The 21424-nt window shown below is 41.2% G+C and overlaps 1 protein-coding gene across 1 annotated transcript in view; it reads left to right on the top strand.

Annotated features, from left to right (window-relative positions):
- Positions 1-2176: 2176 nt before the first annotated feature.
- TBX20 (T-box transcription factor 20) overlaps positions 2177-21424 on the top strand; it is a 56436-nt gene continuing 37188 nt past the window's right edge. Inside the window, exons 1-5 of the mRNA XM_047849549.1 lie at positions 2177-2492; positions 5832-6087; positions 7139-7303; positions 11010-11118; positions 15260-15418. Coding sequence (XP_047705505.1) covers positions 2366-2492; positions 5832-6087; positions 7139-7303; positions 11010-11118; positions 15260-15418 — 816 coding nt within the window. The 5' untranslated portion in view covers positions 2177-2365. The remainder of the gene's footprint in view (positions 2493-5831; positions 6088-7138; positions 7304-11009; positions 11119-15259; positions 15419-21424) is intronic.

The following is a 21424-nucleotide window of genomic DNA, read 5'->3' as shown; positions in this document are numbered from 1 at the left end:
AAGAAAAACCCTCTCGTCAGAAATCTTCCCTTCTGAGACAGGGAAGGAACCCCTTTGCTCCTTACGTTTAAGAGGGAAATGTCACTGGTGCACTGAGATGGGGTATATGCTGGGGGGCGAAGTGGCCTTCAACAGCAACCACGAAAGGTCTGGGTTGTTCAAAACAGTCAAAGACTAAAGCCTTAAAAGTGAAAACTGATCCTTAGGCACACCCGGTGGCTTAGCCTCTATTCTTACTGAGGTTTCATCCGAGAGCCTTTTGCTCTCAGCTGGCGTTAGCTCTAGGATCGATCTCCCCTGAACAGCCCGGACACAGCTGCAGGGCCAGGGTGTGACCAAACCGGTGGCCCTGAGTGCGGGTCCTGTGCATAGGTCTGCCTCTAGCCGGCTGGGCAGACTGGAAACGAGATGGTCCCCTCCATGCCAGACCTGGTGTTTCCCTCTCAAAAGCAAGTGGAGATACGCTACTCACGGTGCAAACCCCTTCCAGCAATAAAACCTATGATTTTACGAATTTCCCCAAATATCTGCACAAATACACTTTGTACATGAAGACGGATATCAGAATGCGTTTCTTACCACCTGCATGCAGCACCATGTTAGAAACTATTGATACACGTTGGCAAGAGTGGCTTAAATCACGACTCCCCCCAAATGTCATCATTTCATAAAAGTTCTCAACCTTTGACTTTTTTTCCACTGTAAGTTTATTTCAGGACGGCAGCGGGTGCAGTGAAGGGAGAAAAAGGTTGGTGGGAAATGGAAGATGTTTTCTTTTTCTTTAAAATTGTAAGACCCACCAAGAGGCTCCTAATCGCCAGACCGGCTGGCTGGAAAGGAGCGCAAATATTTACATGTACCGCTTGAGTGTGTGTGTCAGCCTGAGTTTACACGGCTCCTAGTGAAGCGGATTACCCTGCGAATTCGGAGAATTTGAGTTATTCAAGCTGAACAAGGCCAACAGGACGACCCCCATAAGGCCGTGGGAAGTCCTTGGTCGCAGCCCAGTTTGCGAAGGCAGATTCCCTGTCTACCAAGTTCAAGCACTGTAGATCTCTCACTCTCCCACTGCGTGTCGCCCGGTCCCCGCAGGGTGCACGCCCGGGCCCCCGCGCCGGCCCCGCACCTTCCCTTGGGTGGAGGTTCCACTCCCCAGAGTCCCTTACGGGAACAGGAACAGCGCGTAAGTGGCGCACTGGTGTGCAGCGGGAGCCGTGGTTCTGAGAGCAGCAGCCTTTGCTAAATGTCCCCATCCCTCTCTCAGCATATCTTTTGCAGGGCTGTGTATCTCCAGTCCCGCTGTCAAGCAGACAGATTTTGGAGCCCAACGAGTGAGGGCACCCAGCCCTGGGAACTGCCCAGAGAGAATAGGACCTGGCCCGTACGTGGTGGCTCTGTGGGGCGGGTTTCCGCTCTACTTAAAGCTTCCCAACTTTCTTTTGGAACTTTGAGCACGCTCAAGAAAAAGAACGGAAGAAGCAGGAACTCCCCCAGGCTACTTCTGGTCTAGGTTCCCGCACTGGGCCACTCTCGGGATCCCGCGTCCTAGCCGCTTCAAAAATACCCCCTCCCAACCGCGCGCAAGTCCCTTCCGCCCTGGGACTTCGAGACCAGGCTAGGCGAGTCCGCGGCAGCTCGGTGGTGGCACTTTTTCCGAACGGGTGCCAGGTTCGCGGCTGGCTGCTGCGCGAGGCCGAGCGGGCACCGCGCCCGGGGCGCGCCCTCCCTGCCCAGCCCGCTGCCCCGCCCCCGGCGGCGGAATCAGGAAGCGGTGACGTGAGGAGGCGCTGACTGGCTGCGGGCCGCTGGGATAGCTGCCGCCAGCAAATTAAGGCGCAGGGCTGCGAGCGCCCGGGCGCAGTGTCCTCCGCGCCGCGCTGTGCTCCGCACGCCGGCGCCGGTGCTGTCCGGCGTCCGCCCCCTCGCTGCGGAGTTCCACCCGTAGCCTCCTTCCTGCAGCTTGGGCCGCTCCGGCTGTCCCCAGCGCGTGGACGGAGGAAGGACGCACAGGGGTGCCGCGAGACCCCCGGGTTTTGCGCGTCCGATGCTCATCTCCAGCTTCCGGCGGCGCAGCCTGTGGTCCTGCGGAGCGCCCCAGGGTTCGCGCACCCGGTGGAGCCCGAGGCTGGTCCTCTCCTGTCCTCTCCGGCTAGTGGGAAGTCTCTGCGGCTGGAGGGCTTTGCAGAGAGGGACAGAGGCCAGTGGGGAGCTCTTGTCCGGTTGGGGCTGACTCATCTGGAGTTCCCGACTCCGCTGAGATTGCAATTGGAAACTTTGCGCTCTGTGTTGGTTTTTGTCTCCCTTGGGGAAGCTGGACGGCAGTTCGGCAGGCCCCGTGCGTGGCCAGGACCGCACACTGGGGGCCATGGAGTTCACGGCGTCGCCCAAGCCACAGCTCTCCTCCCGGGCCAACGCCTTCTCCATCGCCGCGCTCATGTCGAGCGGCGGCTCTAAGGAGAAGGAAGCCGCCGAGAACACCATCAAACCACTTGGTAAGTCGGGCTGCCCGACTGTCCGCCTAGGGCAGGAGCGGGCCGCCGCGCATCTCTGTCCCTCCGTCCCCTGCCTGCGGGAGGCTTGAGAGGGTGGCCGCCTTTCCCTGCTCTAGGCAGCTTCTGATCTTCAGGCCACGGGCCCCACGCCGGGGTCGGGAGATTCTTTTCTTTGGGGGCTTCACAGACAACCGTTTTCGCATCTCGGATGCGCGCTAGCCACTGTCTCTACCTATTCGTCTAGAATCCCCAGGGCAAGTCGTACTTGTGCAGGAGAGTGTGTAACTTTGTTGGGACCAAAAACAATCAGAGATAAATAACCCCTTTTAAGACTCAACAGAATTTACCATGCGTGTAACACCTGCGTGTGCGTTTGATCCCGAGGAGACTCTTAGCGACTTAACAAGAAACTAGTTGGATTTTGTTTTTCCTTTGACTTGAATAAACAGAATTAACTCCTTAAAGCCACTGCCATATGCTGTAGAAGAAGCCAGTTGTCCCCCCATGAACCGTTTTCTTCACCGAAGCTCCGAACTTATCGGTGAGACATCATTTTGTAACCGCCATCACTTTCAGTGGAGGTTGGCAAAAACATTAGCCAGTAACCATTTTCCAAATTCCTCAACTTTTAGCTATACTGTTTATTTAACAACCTTTACCATTTATAGAAGACCCTAGGCTTGGAGTAAAGGGAAAATAGGGATTATGTTCCCCTCAGCACAAGTGAACTGTGTGGGAAAGAGACTGCTGGACTTGAGTATTTCAAAGTCCCTTTACAATTAACAGAGAAAGAAGTGTTCTCATCACCTCTTGGGTCCCCAGGAAAAAATTATTTTACATCCTGATCATCTGATAGCCCGAAAATGGTGAGAAACATCAAATAGCAAACTTAGGGTAATATATTTTTTGACTCTCCCCTGTGGTTTTTCTTTCTTTCTCCCTGTCCTTTCCAACACTTTAACATCCCACATCTGAAACAGCAATCCTAGTATGAAAGACAAAGGGTTAAAGATGAAAAATAAGAGGGCTGGGCAAAAAGAAAAGAAAGCTAAAATCCCCAGAGCAACTTAGAACCAAGGAAAAGGAAACAGCAAGATCTCCAGAAAATATAATGTCAAAAAGTCTCCCCTCCAAGGTTTCACTCACTTTCCCTGGTTCTTCTCACCTGCCTGAAATCTACCAAAAAAAAGAGGAAACAACCAATGAAACAAACCCAAACTGTTTGCAGACATATTAACCACCAATTTCAAAGTTATTTTGGTGGGACAGCCCAACATTATCCACTCCTATTTCGAAGGCCTCTGAATTCTTTATGAACTCCCCCATCACAGTTCGGTAGCTAGCAGGGAAAGAGCCCTTCGGGTTAATATTCCTGTCAGAATTACAGACAGCAGACTGGGAAACATGCCATTTTCAGTTCCACTGTCATTTCAGTATTGCTTTCTTTTCTATTTCTTTTCCTGAGAAAACTCGCTTTCTATCTCAATTCTAAACTATATAGCCACCACCTTCCCCCCCACCGCAAATACACAGTCTGTAAAATGAACCTCTTTCCCCTGGGCTTATGAGATGGGCTCTGAAAGACCCAGAAGGCATTCTTGTCCTTTCCAGGGGCTAGTAGTTCAACAGTGCAATTAGTGACTTTAAGCTGAGGACTCCCGCAAGAGAAACACCTAGAGGTTCTGTTACAGAGAATATGGTACTTTGGATGGAGAGGTGTGAGGTGTGGAAGCAATTGTGGGGTAGGGACTCAAAAGTGTATCAGGATTGAGCATTTAAACACGTAAAATCTATTTAGAAGAGCTGCCTTCCTTAAACCACTAGAGCATTTTTTCAGATCTTTTTTATTGAGGTACCCTTGACACATAACATTGTGTTGCAGAAATTCGGTATCATTTTCTTCTTCCTCCACTTTCCCACCCTGGCTGTCCTTAGTCTGGGGCTTAGGGAGTCTACCTTTTCCAATTGTCAGAAAAATAAGAAAATTTCTGAAGCTACGTGTTAATTCTCTATAAAGACATCATGTGAATGTGTTTCTGAAAATATTTGTTGAAAATAAGATTTTACCCTAGCGTACTTTTCGTTCTTTGAACTTGAAAATTTAAGGCCAAGATACTTAATTTGATTATTCTTAATTTAAAATGTTACAGTGAGTTGGATTATTATTGTAAGAGAAGAAAAGGTAAAAATTCCCTGCTTCCTGCTTGCCTGCCCTAAGCCAAGGAGAAATATGGGAAATAAAATGCTTTATGTGATACATAACATATACATGTCTATATCTACATTTAGAACTTGTTTCAATTCCTTGGCACTTAGAACAGTGTTGTTTAGAGATCAGTTTCACATTACAGATTCAAGTAGTTTCTTTTTTAAGGGATACAAGATAATTGGGACAATTACAAAAGTCCCCCTGTATTCCATCAAAGTGACTGGTGTAGTCCTAGGCCCTTATCAGCTGTGGAGTAGAATGTTTGGTTCATAGGCAGCAGTATTCCAGCCTGATGGTGGATGGTGTTCTTCCTACTTTAAATACTCTGCTAGCCTGGGTTGAGGGTTGTTTCCCTCACTTCCAGGACCTTTTTGAGAGAAGGGGAGAAAAATACACACACTGCCCTTAAGACATTTTTTTCACACCTGTTCCCAAAATGGCCTAGCTAGCCCACTTTTGTGATTTAATAAGCTATGTTAGAGTCTTTCGTAAGATCTCAGGCTGGGAGGGATATTGTAAAATTGCCCTGATACTAAAGCCTAGCACACTGAGAGCCAGGCAGAGAAGTGAAGCGACTTGAGTTTTTCGTTTAACCGCATCCCCACTTTTCTTCCCTTCCCTTCCACCTTTCTTCCTTTTTTCTTGTGGAGAGAGGGCTCAGGATGGAAGGGAAAGCTTCTCTCAAAGTAAGGAAGATACTGACCTCTTCGTTCCCTTTGGTCTCCCTGGAGAAAAGTCTCTCCTGGTTGTCAAAGAGGCAGGACTGGCAGGAGATCCCACAAACTACAACGTCTAGAACTTGACAGGGATAACAGTAGGAATACTTGCTTTTCATCTTTCATGATCACCTCCTTTCCCTTTATGCACTCCTTACATTTGTAGTCCCCAAAGTGGCTTTCATAATGTTAGTAACAAGCCACAGTTCTAGAACTCATTTAGTTCCGTAAGCAAGCGCTGGGTATGTCATTCCATGAGAATTTATATAGTGATGGGTTATCATGGCCTTCTTGGAGTTTCTGAACTTCACTTTTCCAAAGTCAAGTCCAGTACCTGTTTGGGTTGCGCTGTTCTCCTTCCTGTGTCTTTGCTTGACAGCGTTAGCTGTCATTCTCCATTCTCTTTGCCTGCAGAACAATTTGTTGAGAAGTCCTCCTGTGCCCAGCCCCTGGGTGAACTGACCAGCCTGGATGCTCACGGGGAGTTTGCCGGTGGCGGCAGCAGTGGCAGCCCCTCCTCCTCCTCTCTGTGTACTGAGCCGCTGATCCCCACCACCCCCATCATCCCCAGTGAGGAAATGGCCAAAATTGCCTGCAGCCTGGAGACGAAGGAGCTCTGGGACAAATTCCATGAGCTGGGAACAGAGATGATCATCACCAAGTCGGGCAGGTAGCGATCCGTGGTGGCGGTGGGGCGCTTGGTGTGTAAGGGGTACAGGGATGACAGTGGCGCCCCGGGTGGCCTCGGGTGTTCGCTGGAGCTGGGTGAAACCCCACTGGTCCAGAGCACCGAGAGGAAGCTTCCCTTAAGGAGCGGTTCTCTCTATCAACTTGCTTTTCGAAAGAGCTGCGAGACAGACTTCTGAGCATTTATTTGCTTTCTCAGGATCTGGCCATGGAAAACCCCATGGTGGCCGTGGCCTTGATGAGAGGGATGTGGGGACCAGTGATCTGCCATCTGGGAGGGCTTTGGGGTGGGGAGTTGGCATCTGGAGGGAAGCAGGAATCTTGCTGGGGGTGTAGGGCAGGCTGCTGGGTGCTTCCAGGGAGGCAAGTAGCTTCCCTTTTATTGGCCTCAATTTGCAAAAGCTGCCAGTTCCCATTAAAAACTAAAATTAAAACCTGCACAGAGGAATGAAATTTGAAACTCACACTGTGTAGGATGGAGTGCTGGTGCAGCGGGCCCCCTTGGTGCCTTAGTGGGGCAGGCACGGGGTAGTGCATGGGGTGCAGGTGGCTCCCCAGGCCTGGGACAAAGACTCTAAAGGTCAGTGGCCTGCAGCCCTGGTCACTCCAGCTCTGTAGACTCTGGGAAATACCCGCAGGGTCTCCCGAACCCAACCTGCCCTAGATTTCTGTGGCTGAACCAGAGTTTTCTCCCTGCAACCCTAGAGGGTTGGGAGACTGGGTCTGCTCCAGAGACTTTGGTCTGGGGGAGTCTGACACGTTTGATAATACAGCATACGATTTTCCCTACTCGAAGACCTTCCAGTATTAAAAAGCAAAACAAAACTTTTCACGTAGCAAAGGGGACTCCTATGATGGTGACACCTAAAATTATGTAGGTGTGGGAGAAGGAGGGTCTCAGTACTCAAGTCTCTGTGGAAACAAAAAGGGTGTGGGGGTCAGTGGGGAGGGAGTAGGACCTCACCCTTTTATTCAGTGACTCATTAGCCTCCAGGAAGGAGCTCCAGCAGATTCTCTTTGTCTCCTTGTGTCAGGAGGATGTTTCCCACCATTCGAGTATCCTTTTCTGGCGTGGATCCTGAGGCCAAGTACATAGTCCTGATGGACATCGTCCCTGTGGACAACAAGAGGTACCGCTACGCCTACCACCGGTCTTCCTGGCTGGTGGCTGGCAAGGCAGACCCACCACTGCCAGCCAGGTTTGTGCCTCCAGATTTTCGGGCAGAGCAAATGCAGTGCATATGAACCCTGAGAGCAGAATGTGTCTGGCTGGTTGAATTTTAAGCAGTTCTGTATTTACAGTGGTGAGCTCTGGTAGAGAGCATTCCCAGCCCAGAGGACTGACTACAAAACATCTGAGAAAGGCAGAGTTTGTGCACAGACGGAAAGTCGTCTTTAATTGTTTCTTTTTTTGTAATTCATTTTCAAGCTTTCCTAATTTCAGTTAGAATATTCATTAGAGATCCAGACCTATTTCATATGGCACCCATCATTTCTAGTTGGCTACTTAACACCAGACTGAAAAAACCTACTGCTGAAGTGGTTGCCCTAACATCCTTTTGAGAAGAGTGCATTTTAGTAAAGTGGTTGTTTGTAGTAAGTACTTCTTAGTAATATGGTAACATCTGCACACAATAAACATCATTTTGGTGAAATGCATTCGTTTTTGACCAATAAGGGACTCAGAAATTTTAAGTAAGAAAAGCAAACTCTTTTTTACCCCTTCTCCATAATAAGTTCAGTGGGTGGATGTAATTCAACAACAGGTTAATATTATTTTACGCAAAATGTTACTCAATATGTTAGGGATCATATATGTTTATTTTTGTGCTGTTCATTGATAATGTTTTTGAAGGAGAACTCTGTTTAAAAAATCACATGCTGCTTTTTATTGTTGCTGCTTTGCCCAAATTAGCCTTCTAAGGGGGGGGGGAAAGCATATATTAGCTTATGCAAATAGTAATAGCTGACGTTATAGGAATCTAACTGAATACTTTAATACAAGCAAAGGATATTAGCGGACTTTACAGTTAGGGTTCTAAAGCCAAGCCTCGCTGATTTTAAGTTGTTTTATGATTACCTAATTTTTGTAGTTTGTTGGAAGTTCCTATCAGAATGAATAATTTATTTACATGTATAGACTTAGGAACTCTGAAGTTTGGTTGATTCTTTGTAAGTATCTAGTCTGGAGTTTTAATCAAGGCACAGAATCAACACAATTTACACATACTAGTTCAGATGGAATATTAAGCTTACTTAGTCACTGATCACATTATTGAGCTTACGGTATGCTAAATACACTGGAGAAAAGATTAAAAGAAGCCTCTCAGAGTTTTCCATTCCCACAGGAGACTACGAAGGACATCTTCCCAACCCTTCCAAATCAGTATATTAAATAACATACTAAATAGCAGGCCTAAGACATTTTACAAAAATGTTACACCCATTTTTTTTTAAATAGAGCAAGATTCACTGTCTTATACTTGGTACTAAAATGATTATATTAATTTTCTTTACTATTTATCATTAAAGAGCTGATTCTTACTACTCTCAAGCTTACTTCCACACTTTACAAAATCTTTTTAAATGAGAGACAGAGAGAGAGAGAGTTTTAGCAGTATTCTAACCATTTTTACAATCAAATCTTCTTTTTTTCTCTCCCCAAAGTCTTTCCTCTAAGAAGTTAATCCCTCTTATTTAGCATCTGTTTTCTTCCTATCTGAAGGTATGAGGAGCTGGTGCAGGCCAGCAGGACTTTGGAAATATGACATGCCTTGTTTATGTTACTAATCTGTTCTGGTTGGAGAAGGAAAGCACGTACCAATACACTATCTTAACTGAAGCATGTTTAAGCTATTGCTGGAATTTTAAGTCCTGGGGGACTTGAGAGAGGAGGGGCTTCCTGTATGCTTTCTTTCATTCATCTTCAGTATATTTATACTGATATTAAATAAAAGTGTTTGGTGTGTTATAGGATAGAAATATTCTACCAATTTTAAGCAAATATTCTTTATTATTATTAAAACAAATAGTGCTGTGTTGAATAACTCCGTAAGGGAAAGGTGAGGAACATGGGAGGTGATAATTTTTGTATTAATGGTAGAAGTTCCTTGTGGTTCTTATTCCTTGAAACATATTGTTTCAGACCAAAGTTTACCAGTCAGTTGTTCCTAACCAGAAGAAATAATACTGGACAGTATCATTTGATCTCAACAATGGCAAGATATATACATTATCTAAAGTAACGTTATCTTTTCTTTTTTTAAAAAATAATGTCATATTTTCATATAGGACCTTTTGTTGTCTTTAAAGCAATTGATATTTAAATAAGTTAGTCTTTATTATTGTGAAGACCCATGTTGAATTGATAAAGAAGGAACATTTCATGAACTTCTGGGACTTTAAATATTTTTGAACCTTTTTTGGTGGGGTAGGTAGGATGTGGTGCTGGCCAGTAAAACAACTTCATATAGTGATAGCCTTGGAGGGGTATACTTGAAACGTTATGATGGTTGTATCATTAAGGAATATACTTCGATTGAAAGGCATTTTTAAGCACTCCTCCAAAACCAACAGACAGACAAACATACACTGAAAGCCTTTAAAGTTCTTATATGGGTCTAGTAAGAATTTCTAGTGCATTTAGTCTTTTTTGTGCTTTGCTTCTGGCGGGCTTTCACATTTCAGTACGGCTACCTAATTCTTCTGTTCTTAGTCCTGTTTGTGACAAAGCATGGCATAGACTTCTGGTTTCTTTTCTTTTCTTTTCTTTTCTTTTCTTTTCTTTTCTCTTCTCTTCTTTTCTTTTCTTTCTTTCTTTCTTTCTTTCTTTTAAAGAAACTGGAAGGAAATGTTTTGTAATTTTTTTTTCCCACTGATGTTGCCCCAACCATAATATTTATGTTTGATTAAAGATATAAAGATCCTATATAAAATTGAGATATAAATAGCCTGTTAAATGGATAAAGGGATTTGTCCTATTAAATTAGGGATACTTCCTTTTCTTTCTTGAGTTCTGTATCTCCCCTGACTTCAGACAAGCTTATATCCAGTGGATACCAGAATTTGAATTTACAAAGAGTTATACTTTGTGTAATACTTTGCAGATAGAACAAATGGCCTACATCTAACTGTGAGTTTTCTTGCACGTAGAAGCTGATAAATGATAAATACGTGGTAAATACATTTTTTCCCATCAAAGCTCCCCCCCCCCTTTAAGTTGTATATGAATAAACACATTGAATAATATGAGGTTTACCCAGCTTTTTTTCACTCTCATCTAGTGGGCACTTAACTAGATAAAAGTCATAGTATTTAAGGTACTAGAAGAAATAACAGACTGTGATCTGTGAACTATTAAAAGTTAGGCAGTCCGCTGTAGTAAAATTACTTTGTCTTATATTTATAAACTTCTGCATCATCTTCAAGTTTAAATGAATGGGTTCTCTAGAATTGTTTTGTCTTTTGTGTTCTTTATCCCTTCATTGTTCTTTTTACTTTTAGCAGTATTTACACTAGGAACTTGTTACACAATTAGTATAAGCTTGTCTCTCTTTTGCAAATACCCACAACAGTAATAAGATTTTATATCTTACAGAAACAGACCAGTAGTTGATTAGATAGATAGAAAAATATTTGCCTTTTAAAAATGGCTTGCTGAACAGACAATAGAAAATATATTAGGTAAAACCCCTTTTAGATCACTGGTACATAAAGAAACATGTTTAGATGTTTTAGATTTATTTTGATGTTGTTGTATTATTAAATTTTAGATTATGTGGGGCAAATAAAATTCACCAACATGAAGTTTTTGCATTCCTTTAGAATCAGAGTATTTTATGACCCACAGAGAACAGATTTTAAAAATATATTAAAGATTAACAAAATCTCTCATAATTTTCTTAGGCTGTATGTACACCCAGATTCTCCTTTTACTGGTGAGCAGCTACTCAAGCAGATGGTGTCTTTTGAAAAGGTGAAACTCACCAACAATGAACTAGATCAGCATGGCCATGTAAGTACAGTGCCTTGGATTATGTGGATTCCCTGGGATGGAATGGAGGAGTCCCTCAAAACTTCCTCCCTCTAAATCTCTTCCTCCCCTCCCTCTCCCCATCCCACCCTCCATATGTGAGTCATTCATTGAAAACATCCATTTGTTCTTCAGGGAATTTTGTTTCCTCTTCTTAAGACATCACTTACAGGGATGCCATGTGCCATTTCTATGCAAGAGAGTCAGGGACCTATGGCATTATGAATGTCCTAAGACTGCACCAGCCAAACAAAGGGAATGTGCATTCTGGATGCTACTGTAGCCCATTCTTGGGTTAAACGTCTAGTTTCTGTCAGTGGTATGTTAGATGACACAGCATAGGGGGAATAGGACGGACATCTTCCTTGGGGGTTTCCCAAAGTGTGTTTATAGACCATGTTCATGGGAGATACAATAGGACAAAAGGGTTTTATGCCCAAATAAATTTGAGGAAGTGCTCTTTACTCATCATATACCCCTGCTGTAGAGAGTCTTAGGAATATTAAGGCACAGAGAAGTCTTGAAATGAAAAACAAAACATTTGATCTTATAAGGAGTTCATCAAAATATGGAAAAAGAGAAATTGGAATTCTGGGCTCATATCAGTAATTAATAGCACAAATAGCCATTGACGCAGCGCTTTACACATTTGGTAAGACTACTTGGTAAGGAATTGTGATGTTAGTCCATGCTCTTAAATAAAGATTGACATAAAAATTGTTTTAGATTTTATGCTAAGAAAACTTTAGACTTGCATACTTCTTTTTGATAAGAATACTGGGTTTTTTGGTTTTGCCTCAATTGCCAGAAAGCACATTGGTATTTCATTGGTTGCTTCCTTGGGCTTAGATATTCTATCATTGTTCTCTCTCTTACCCCTTTATTAAGGCTCTTGTTACTTCAGGTTTTAGTTTTTATTGGATCTATGCACTTTAGAAGTTTCAGAACTTTTCTCAGAAAGGATGGTTATAAGTAGATATATATTAGAGAGTTTTAGACATGGTTTCAAATTGGAAAATCAATTTCCAATGAAATTGGAAGCAAACAAATCACTTCAGACGTTGCCACCATCCATTCACCCACAGGAGACCTTGTTTATCATGACCAAATCAGAGTAACCGGGTACTCATGACTCTGCTGTTGGGATGTTGCAAGTAGGTTAATAGGTTTCTGTTATTTTATGTATTGGAAAAGATAATTGACTTTTATCTTTAAGACTGTTGGGATAACTGTCCTTTTCTGTTTTTTTAAAAAAGATGTTTTCATTGATGGATTTTTTTTCAGGTTAAAAATGATGAGTATCTGAGAGACATTTTCTGTAGGCCAGATCATTCTTAATGTCATTCATATTAAAGTTTCTTGGACTCCACTGAAATCTTTGCAGGGAGAAATGAAATTTTTAATGGTTCTGATATTTTCCATATGTGAAGCTTTGAGAAGCACTGTTTGAGTCTTTCCAGAACGACTTGAGAATTCATTTTGAAATCACCTGTCCAGAATTAATATGTTCTCCTTTTAATATCAACTTCATGGGTGGGAATAGCACCAAGCTGGATTTCAGGAGCTCTGGGTTCTAGTCTGATTATGCCAAGATTAGACCTTGACAAATTGTTTAGTCTTAGATGATTGTTAATATCCATTTTAGCTTTAAAGTTTTATTATTTAATGTAACCCCTTATCACCATAAATAGTGTGTTCTGAAAACTACAAGGCAAGATTTTTAGATCCTGTGTAGTTTAGCCAAGTTCTTTGAATTAGTCCGGAAGAAGCCCTTCTTACAGATGCATTTTTAGTTTTATAACAGGAAAATTTTTTACTTCAGGGAATTTAGTTCTTCAGTGAAGCAAAGTTCACATTTTAGTGTTCCTTAACCCAATGAGATCTTGAGCGGATAGTCAAGGAGCCCTGGCTCTGAGATTCAGTCTGAGGTTGGACCCTCTCCAGCACCTTTTCCCGAAGTAAATTGACCTAGGGATGGTGTAAGTATGGGAGAAAGGACATTATTTAAAGCTTAGGGCTTTGTCCGCTGTGTATGTGTGTGTGGGGTGTGTGTGTGTGTGTGTGCGTGTGTGTGTGTGTGTGTGAGAGAGAGAGAGAGAGAGAGAGAGAGAGAGAGAGAGAATGTGTGTGAAAATTATTTGTAACTTCTTATTACAACACATAATGAATGCCCAGCGTTTTTATTATATCAGTTTTAAGAGTTTACTTTTGTCACTTTGAATTTATTCCAGTTTTTTGTTTTGTTTTGTTTTGAGTTTATTCCAGTTTTATGAGTGAGCGTAAATATCTTAAACTCCTTGGAATAAATGTATTATATAAAGAGATGACTTTTTAAAAGTCTATTTCAATTCATTTGGAGCTCTCCTTTGTTTTAGTTATTCCTCTTCAGGTTTGGGATCATAAAAGGATGGCATGTTCAAAATTCAATGCCAGTTAATGCCCTGTAACTTTAAGTTGGCTTATATCTCAGCACAGAGATTGATTCTATATTAGTTATCCCACAGTGACTATTATTTAACTCTGCTAAAGTAAACCAGCAAAAATACTCATCTACCACACCCATGTTAGTCTAGAAGATGGGGGAACTATTACTTGCATCAACACTGCCATTGACTACATTCCTGCCACACTATTTATCACATACCTCCCAGGAAAGTCAGGCTCTCTGCTAGGCCCTTGGGGTGAAGGGCATACAGTGTGAGCACTGTTATCCTAGGAAGGACATGCCCAATTTTGCAGATTTAGGTAGTTATCTGAGCGGCAGTGGGGAAGATGTAGAAAATCCTTTATATATGAAAGTGAATTTTGTTGCTCGGATTTCATAATGGCGAATCATTATATTTTGTTTAAAACATTCATGAGAAATACTGCCTTGTTAATCAAGGTAGACTTATGATTTCTAAGTATTGGACAACTTTTACTAGCTGTAAAACAGAAGATGGTCATCACTGTCATTCATGTTTGGTTCATAACAGTGAGTCAGGAATCAACAAAATTGTCAGAAATACTACTACGACTACTAAGGTTTACTGAGCACTTCCTATTTGCTGTGCAACTTATGAGAGTTAACATCATCTTATCCTCACCACAACCTTGTGAGATTAATAAGTTTTTGTATTTGAGAAAACAAAGTTGGAGAGGCGAGATCATTTGGCCCAAGATGAAGGAGATAGAAAGTAACAGTTTCTTTTTTTTTTTTTTTCAACGTTTTTTATTTATTTTTGGGACAGAGAGAGACAGAGCATGAATGGGGGAGGGGCAGAGAGAGAGGGAGGCACAGAGTCGGAAACAGGCTCCAGGCTCCGAGACATCAGCCCAGAGCCTGACGCGGGGCTCGAACTCACGGACTCATGGACCGCGAGATCATGACCTGGCTGAAGTTGGACGCTTAACCGACTGCGCCACCCAGGCGCCCCAACAGTTTCTGCACTCTAAGATCTAATGTCACCTAGCCTTTCTTAATTCTTTTTATTCCTCTCTACTACATAAATAACAATCTGTCTTCCTGGAATATATAAGTTCTTACTTTAGAAAATTTAGACATACATCCTCAGTCTAACCAGACCAACAAAATATATTTTAAAGACTTGATTAAAAAAAAAACAAAAACAAATAAACTTATCCTTCAGATGATTTTCCCCGCATCAGTTTAGAAAGGACCCTTGAAGCAACTTGTATTATTTACACTTGTTTTGGTAAAATGTGATTTCACAACTGTTTCTGCAGCATCCTGTGAAAATGATTTGCCTTAAGAATGGAAACGGTGGGGTTGTCTGGGTGCCTCAGTTAATTAAGCATCTGACTTTGACTCAGGTCATGATCTCAGGGTTCGTGGGTCCAAGCCCCGTGTCAGGTTCTGTGCTGACAGCTCAGAACCTGGAGCCTGCTTCCAATTCTGTGTCTCCCTCTCTCTCTGCCCCTCCCCTGCTCATGCTCTGTCTCTGTCTCTCAAAAATAAGTCAACATTAAAAAAAAAAAAAAAAGAGTGGAAAGAGTGGCTTCTACTCTTAAAACTTAAATTCAAAACTGTAGATTTTATGGTTCTTTCTTTGCCTCATTGCAATTTGGCCTGTTTTGCAATATAAATACTTAATATTCAGTACTTCCCATCTCTTTGTTGTAGATAATTTTGAACTCCATGCACAAGTACCAGCCGCGGGTGCACATCATTAAGAAGAAAGACCACACAGCCTCGTTGCTCAATCTGAAGTCTGAAGAATTCAGAACATTCATCTTTCCAGAGACCGTTTTCACAGCAGTCACTGCCTACCAGAACCAACTGGTGAGTTTGTCATTCACCATTTATTTCCTAAATAAGGTAAAGATTTAGGAGCTGCTTTCATTTTCGTGGAGAGAAATGAAATCCCAGAACTCAATATCGAAGTTGACTTTGGTGAATGCTATGGAGTATCAGCCCCAGGACCTCTAAGTGTGTTGAGTGACCATGGCTCAAAGTTATGATGGTCTGTATTATACCATCTTGTCTAGAATCTTTATACTCTTGGTCAGGTTGTTCACTGCCCACTCTCCCCCGCTAAACCTGCCCTATCTGCCTTCTCAAATTTTGTTCTTGAGAAAATCACCTGCTTCCTTTTTCTCCTTCTGGTAAAGCCTCATGATATATATGTATCATTATATATATATATATATATATATATATATATATATATATATAGCCTCATGATATATATATATTATACTTCATGATATACATATATATATATCATACCTATATAGCTATTTCTTCATAAAATTTAGAGGTTCAGTTTTTTTGCTAAATTAACACACATATTCCAGCCAACTATCCAAACTACTGATATTTTAGACATTTTGTGAAGCTTATTTAGTGTAATTTAAGGTTAATTCTAGTAGAATGATCTCTTTAGATAATAAACTGGAGCATGCAAACAGTATATATTTAATTAACATCAAGACATCTAATTTATAATATTGAGTTTTATACCTTCTACTCTTGGGTATATGCCACATTTCAAGCTTATGTATTTCTTCATCTATAAGGTTTAGTCCTACTCAATAAGTAATTATCAAAGTCTTAACTAAGGGCTAGGTACTGTTAGATACATTCCCATATATTTTCTTCTTTTTTGGTCAACATAACTTTGAAGGCTGGGGGTAATAGGAATATTCTGTAGTGAGGAAGCTGAAGCTAAGAGAGGACAAGAAACTTTTCCACAGTCACAAAGGACCAAAAGTAGAATTCCTTTTGTTCTAAAAGGAACTCATTAACTTTACTTGACAAATTTGGTTGTTTGTGTCCTCTCTGAGGTCTTTGTATCTTGCTTTTATTTGATTAGTTTCAAGATAACCAGGACTATTGCTTTCCTCTTGTTTTGATGTTGTTATATTTTGGGTGCTGAGTGAATGAGTATTTGTAAGGTGTGCCTGGTAGATGGCTCAGAGTCCAGAGTGGGATGGTCAGCTAGAGGAGGTATGGTATTGAGTCTCTCAGGAAAGACCTGGGAGCCCGGGGAGCCCTACACAAATGAGGAAATGGGAGCCCAGAGAAGGGATGTGAGCAAAAGGCAGGAGTGGATGTGTGTCTGTAAGACATAAGCACCTATAATTTCTCTGTGACTTGGAGTAGACATCACTTCACCACTGTGACTGCCATTTTCCTTACCTGTAAACTGGGGCTAAGAACTATCTTGACCATTGCTGTGAGGATCAAATGAGGTACTGTGTGTAAACATGCCTTGGAAATGGTAAGGCACTCTATAAATAAGGCATGTGGCTACTATTGGACTGTCTCTGGAGTGTGCAAAGAGGATCTGTCACCTTTGGGATTTTAACACATTAGTGGCATGACCTGAGCCGAAGTCAGATGCTTTAACCGACTGAGCCACCCAGACGCCCCTTTTAAAAATTTTTTTTAATGTTTTTATTTGTTTTTGAAGGAGAGAGAGAACATAAGCGGGGGAGAAGCAGAGAGAGAGAGGGAGACATAGAATTTGAAGCAGGCTCCATGCTCTAAGCTGTCAGCACAGAGCCCGATGGGGGGCTTGAACTCACGAACTGTGAGATCATGACCTGAGCCAAAGTCAGATGCTTAACCAACTGAGCCACCCAGGCGCCCCTTTTTTCTAATTTTTTAAAATCTTTTTATTTATTTTTGAAGGAGAGAGAGACAGAGCATGAGCAGGGGAGAAGCAGAGAGAGAGGGAGACATAGAATTTGAAGCAGGATCGGTTATCTCTTAAAGGTAACAACACGAGAGTAGATACTTTCAGAGAATGCCCAAGCTAAAGAGTTGGGTATAGAATGACGCCTATGGAGGTCTACAACTTTTAGTACTGTTTCTCTGAGAATCTGAAACACTGACACCAATGATACTAGGTTTTATTTGAAGACACATGTAATACGGATATGGTAGATTTGGAAAACATTCCTGAAACATTCATTTTACACACATTAAATTTGTAGCATTTGTACTATAAAACATTAGATTTGTACAAGAAACTACAAGAAACCCATTGATGTTTGAGAATCAAATAGAGACTTGTCATGTGAAAACTTCATTGCTTTTATCAGAATTCTCTGTAAAGAAAACCAAAGCAAGAATAGGTAAATTGTGGGCTTTTAGTGAAATTTACAAACTGAAGAAAATTGAAGGGAAGTTTCTAAGAATAACACCATAGATTCAGTTTAGTAGGTGAAGGAGCAATCCTGCATAAATACTAGCACCTCTCAGATCATGGTACAATGGGATAGGAGGTTTTACCTACATAATTATAATAATAACTATTTGGATACTTACTATGTGCAGGGCACCACTTAAAGTGCATTGTCCTAGTTAATCTTCACAAGGATATTATGAAATAGGAACAAACTATTTTTATGTTACATTTACAGCTGGGAAAATTGAGGCGTGGGATTAAGTAATTCATCCAAGGTGACCTTACTGCTCCCACCACAGATTTAAATCCAAGGGGTTAGACTCAAAGGTCAGTGTTCTTAACCTCTAAGCTTTAGGTGCCCCGTGTCCCCAAGAAAGCAGAACTTTATCTCCTCTCAGCTTGTGACCCTCATGGACTCGGAGACATCCTTTTGAGAGGATTTCAACTCTTTATGTTAATTTTTTAAATTTCTTTTCAGGAAGTTCTCACTACTTACCTGCTGCGTGCAGGGCACTATTCAGTCTGTAGAGCAGCTAGTGTAATGGCATAGTAATCATCCTAAACTAGCAGCTAGTAGGAGCCAGACATTTTAATGACACTCTCTCATTTAATTGTTTTCCACTGAACTTCCTATTTAGAAAATAGTGGTGTTTTTCACTCAACAGTGGTGTTTACACAAAGAATACAAAAATACTAATTCAAAGGGATACATGCACCCCGATGTTTATAGCAGCATTGTCTACAATAGCCAAATTAATGGAAACAGCCCAAGTGTCCATTGACTAATGAATGGATAAAGAAGATGTTATATGTGTGTGTATATCTATATATACACATATACATTCTTTACCCATTCATCACTCGATGAATATATATGTATAAAATGGAATAGGGGCGCCTGGGTGGCGCAGTCGGTTAAGCGTCCGACTTCAGCCAGGTCACGATCTTGCGGTCTGTGAGTTCGAGCCCCGCGTCGGGCTCTGGGCTGATGGCTCAGAGCCTGGAGCCTGTTTCTGATTCTGTGTCTCCCTCTCTCTCTGCCCTTCCCCCGTTCATGCTCTGTCTCTCTCTGTCCCAAAAATAAATAAAAACGTTGAAAAAAAATTTAAAATGGAATAAAAAGAATGAAAAGAATGAAACTTTGCCATTTGTAATGACATGGATGGAACTAGAGAGTACTATGCTGAGTGAAAGAAGTCAGTCAGAGAAAGACAAATACCATACTATTCCACTCATGTATGGAATTTAAGAAACAACAGAAACCAAGAGAGACCAACCAAGAAACAGATTCTTTTTTTTTATTAAAAAAAGTTTAATGTTTTTATTGATTTTTGAGACAGAGAGAGAGCATGAGCAGGGGTAAGGGCAGAGAGAGAGGGACACACAGAATCTGAACCAGGCTCCAGGCTCTGAGCTGTCAGCATAGAGCCCGACACGGGGCTCGAATTCATGGAGCGTGAGATCATGACCTGAGCTGAAGTCGGACGCCCAACCAACTGAGCCACTCAGGCGCCCCAAAACATTGATTCTTAATTATAGAGAACAAACTGGGTGGTTACCTGAGGGGAGGTGGGTCAGGATCTGAGTTAAATAGGTGATGGGGCTTAAGGAGTGTACTTGCTGTGATGAGCCCCGGGTATTGTATGGAAATGTTGAATTACTATATCATACACTTGAAACTAATATTATACTGTATGTTAATTAAAAAAAAGACTAAAAAAACCCCCAAATATCCAAAAGTTAAATAAATGGTAAAATGAACCTCATGTATTCTGCACCCAGATTCAGCACTTAATATTTTGCTAAATTTGCTGGACCTCACCTGCCCTGTTTCTCTGTATGTACTTTCCTCCTCCCTTCAATCATTTGAAACTAAGTTGAATACGTCATGATACTTTCCCTGTAAATACTTCTACAAGTATATACTGACAATAAGAATATTATTTTTGTAAGCACAGTATCTTTATCACAGCTGAGAAAATTAATAAGAATTATTCCCTAATATCTTCTAAAATTCAGTTCATACTAAAATTTCAGGATGGACCAACAAATTTATAATTTGTTATAAAAATTTATAATTTTTCATTTACCCCCTCTGAACTAGGATCCAACTACAGTTCATGGTTTGGGTTTATTAGTTTTAATTTAAATTAAAAAAAATCTCTTTTTCTCAGTATCTCATTTAATTCTGACACTCGTCTCCTGGAGAAGACCCCATGAGACCCATTTTGTAGATGAAAAAAACTGAGGTTCTCCTTTTTGTTGGCATTGCAAGCCCAAGGAAATGACCATTGACAGTGTTAAGGTTTGGACAATGAATTTGTAAAATACATTAAAATAGACTAAGATACTAATAAACACACATCCTGACACTAGTTTTTCATCTTGCAAATGTTTATTTCTAATTGAGATTATAAGTGGGCTTAAAATCCATTCACCAGTTCCTAGCTATCATTCACTGCATCATTAAGTATAAATATTAATGTGATTAGTATATCACTTCATTGCTAAATAACCTTTAATAGAAGTGATTAAATTCAGAACTAATTTTTTCAATAGATCCTGCTGTGTCTGAGTTTATTTCTTTACATGTACTGCTAAACCATAATTGCCATGCCATGTATATATTTGAAATTCAGGTAATAGTGGAAGATTTTAATTTGGTATACTAATAAGCCAGTTTTGGAAATGGTTCATAAACCTCACAAGACCAATCAAAATTCATGTGTTCAATAAACACATGTGGGATGAATAAATCAGTCTGGGGGTTAATGTTTTCCTTAGTCTTAAGCAATTTTCTAAAGTTATCCTTGATTCTTTCTCAAGCCTCCCCACATCTATTGCATTTTCACAGCTATACCATGCTTGTGTACTATTTTCCTACAGGAGATATACAATAAAGTAAATATATAGGAAATAAACATGTACTTACGATAAGTATTAGAATTTTTTGTGCACAAAGAATAGAAAGAAGAGAGAGATTTAAAAGTTCACACTGAGGCTCACCTTTGTATCTCTTTAGATAGCACTGTTATTTTTATATCTATTAAAAGTGAAATCAGTTTTCAACAGAATTTGTGAAAAAGCTTTTCCGGTATTGTGGCCGGTAGTTTCATTTGCAAGTAATGAAAATGGGACATTTTTTTGTTGTTGTTGTTGTTGTTTTTTCTCTAGTTTTTGTGAGGAAATGATTGCATTTCCTTACGTTATTAGATAAAACCTAACTACATTACACTTTCAACAAACTATTTTATAATTTAAGATTTAAAGGTCATACATTGTTTTTGAGCAGGCAGACCATTGCTGTAGAGTTGAAGTGTAGGTCAGGTTTCATTTTTAAAATGCCTTTGGACAGATCTTTTCCTGATAGTTGGAGAAATGGTCTCTGAGGGCCAGCTGGATTCAGAGTCCAGTGATATCACATGGAGTGGTAACCACTGGGAAAGGTCCCCTTCTCCTTGGTGCAGCTGTCTGTGTCAAAATCTGCTCTTCCATTCTGCATACATTTATTATCTATAGATAAAGGAGATGTTAAAACAGTGAATTTTTCTTGGTTAAGATATGCATTATGTTTGGGGTGTCTGAGGGACTTATTCGGGTAAGCGTTCAACCTTTGATCTCAGCTCAGGTTTTGATCTCAGGGTCATGAGTTC

The sequence above is a fragment of the Prionailurus viverrinus genome, chromosome A2, assembly GCF_022837055.1.
Source record: "Prionailurus viverrinus isolate Anna chromosome A2, UM_Priviv_1.0, whole genome shotgun sequence".
Lineage (NCBI taxonomy): Eukaryota > Metazoa > Chordata > Mammalia > Carnivora > Felidae > Prionailurus > Prionailurus viverrinus.
This window is presented reverse-complemented; position numbering and strand designations above follow the sequence as displayed.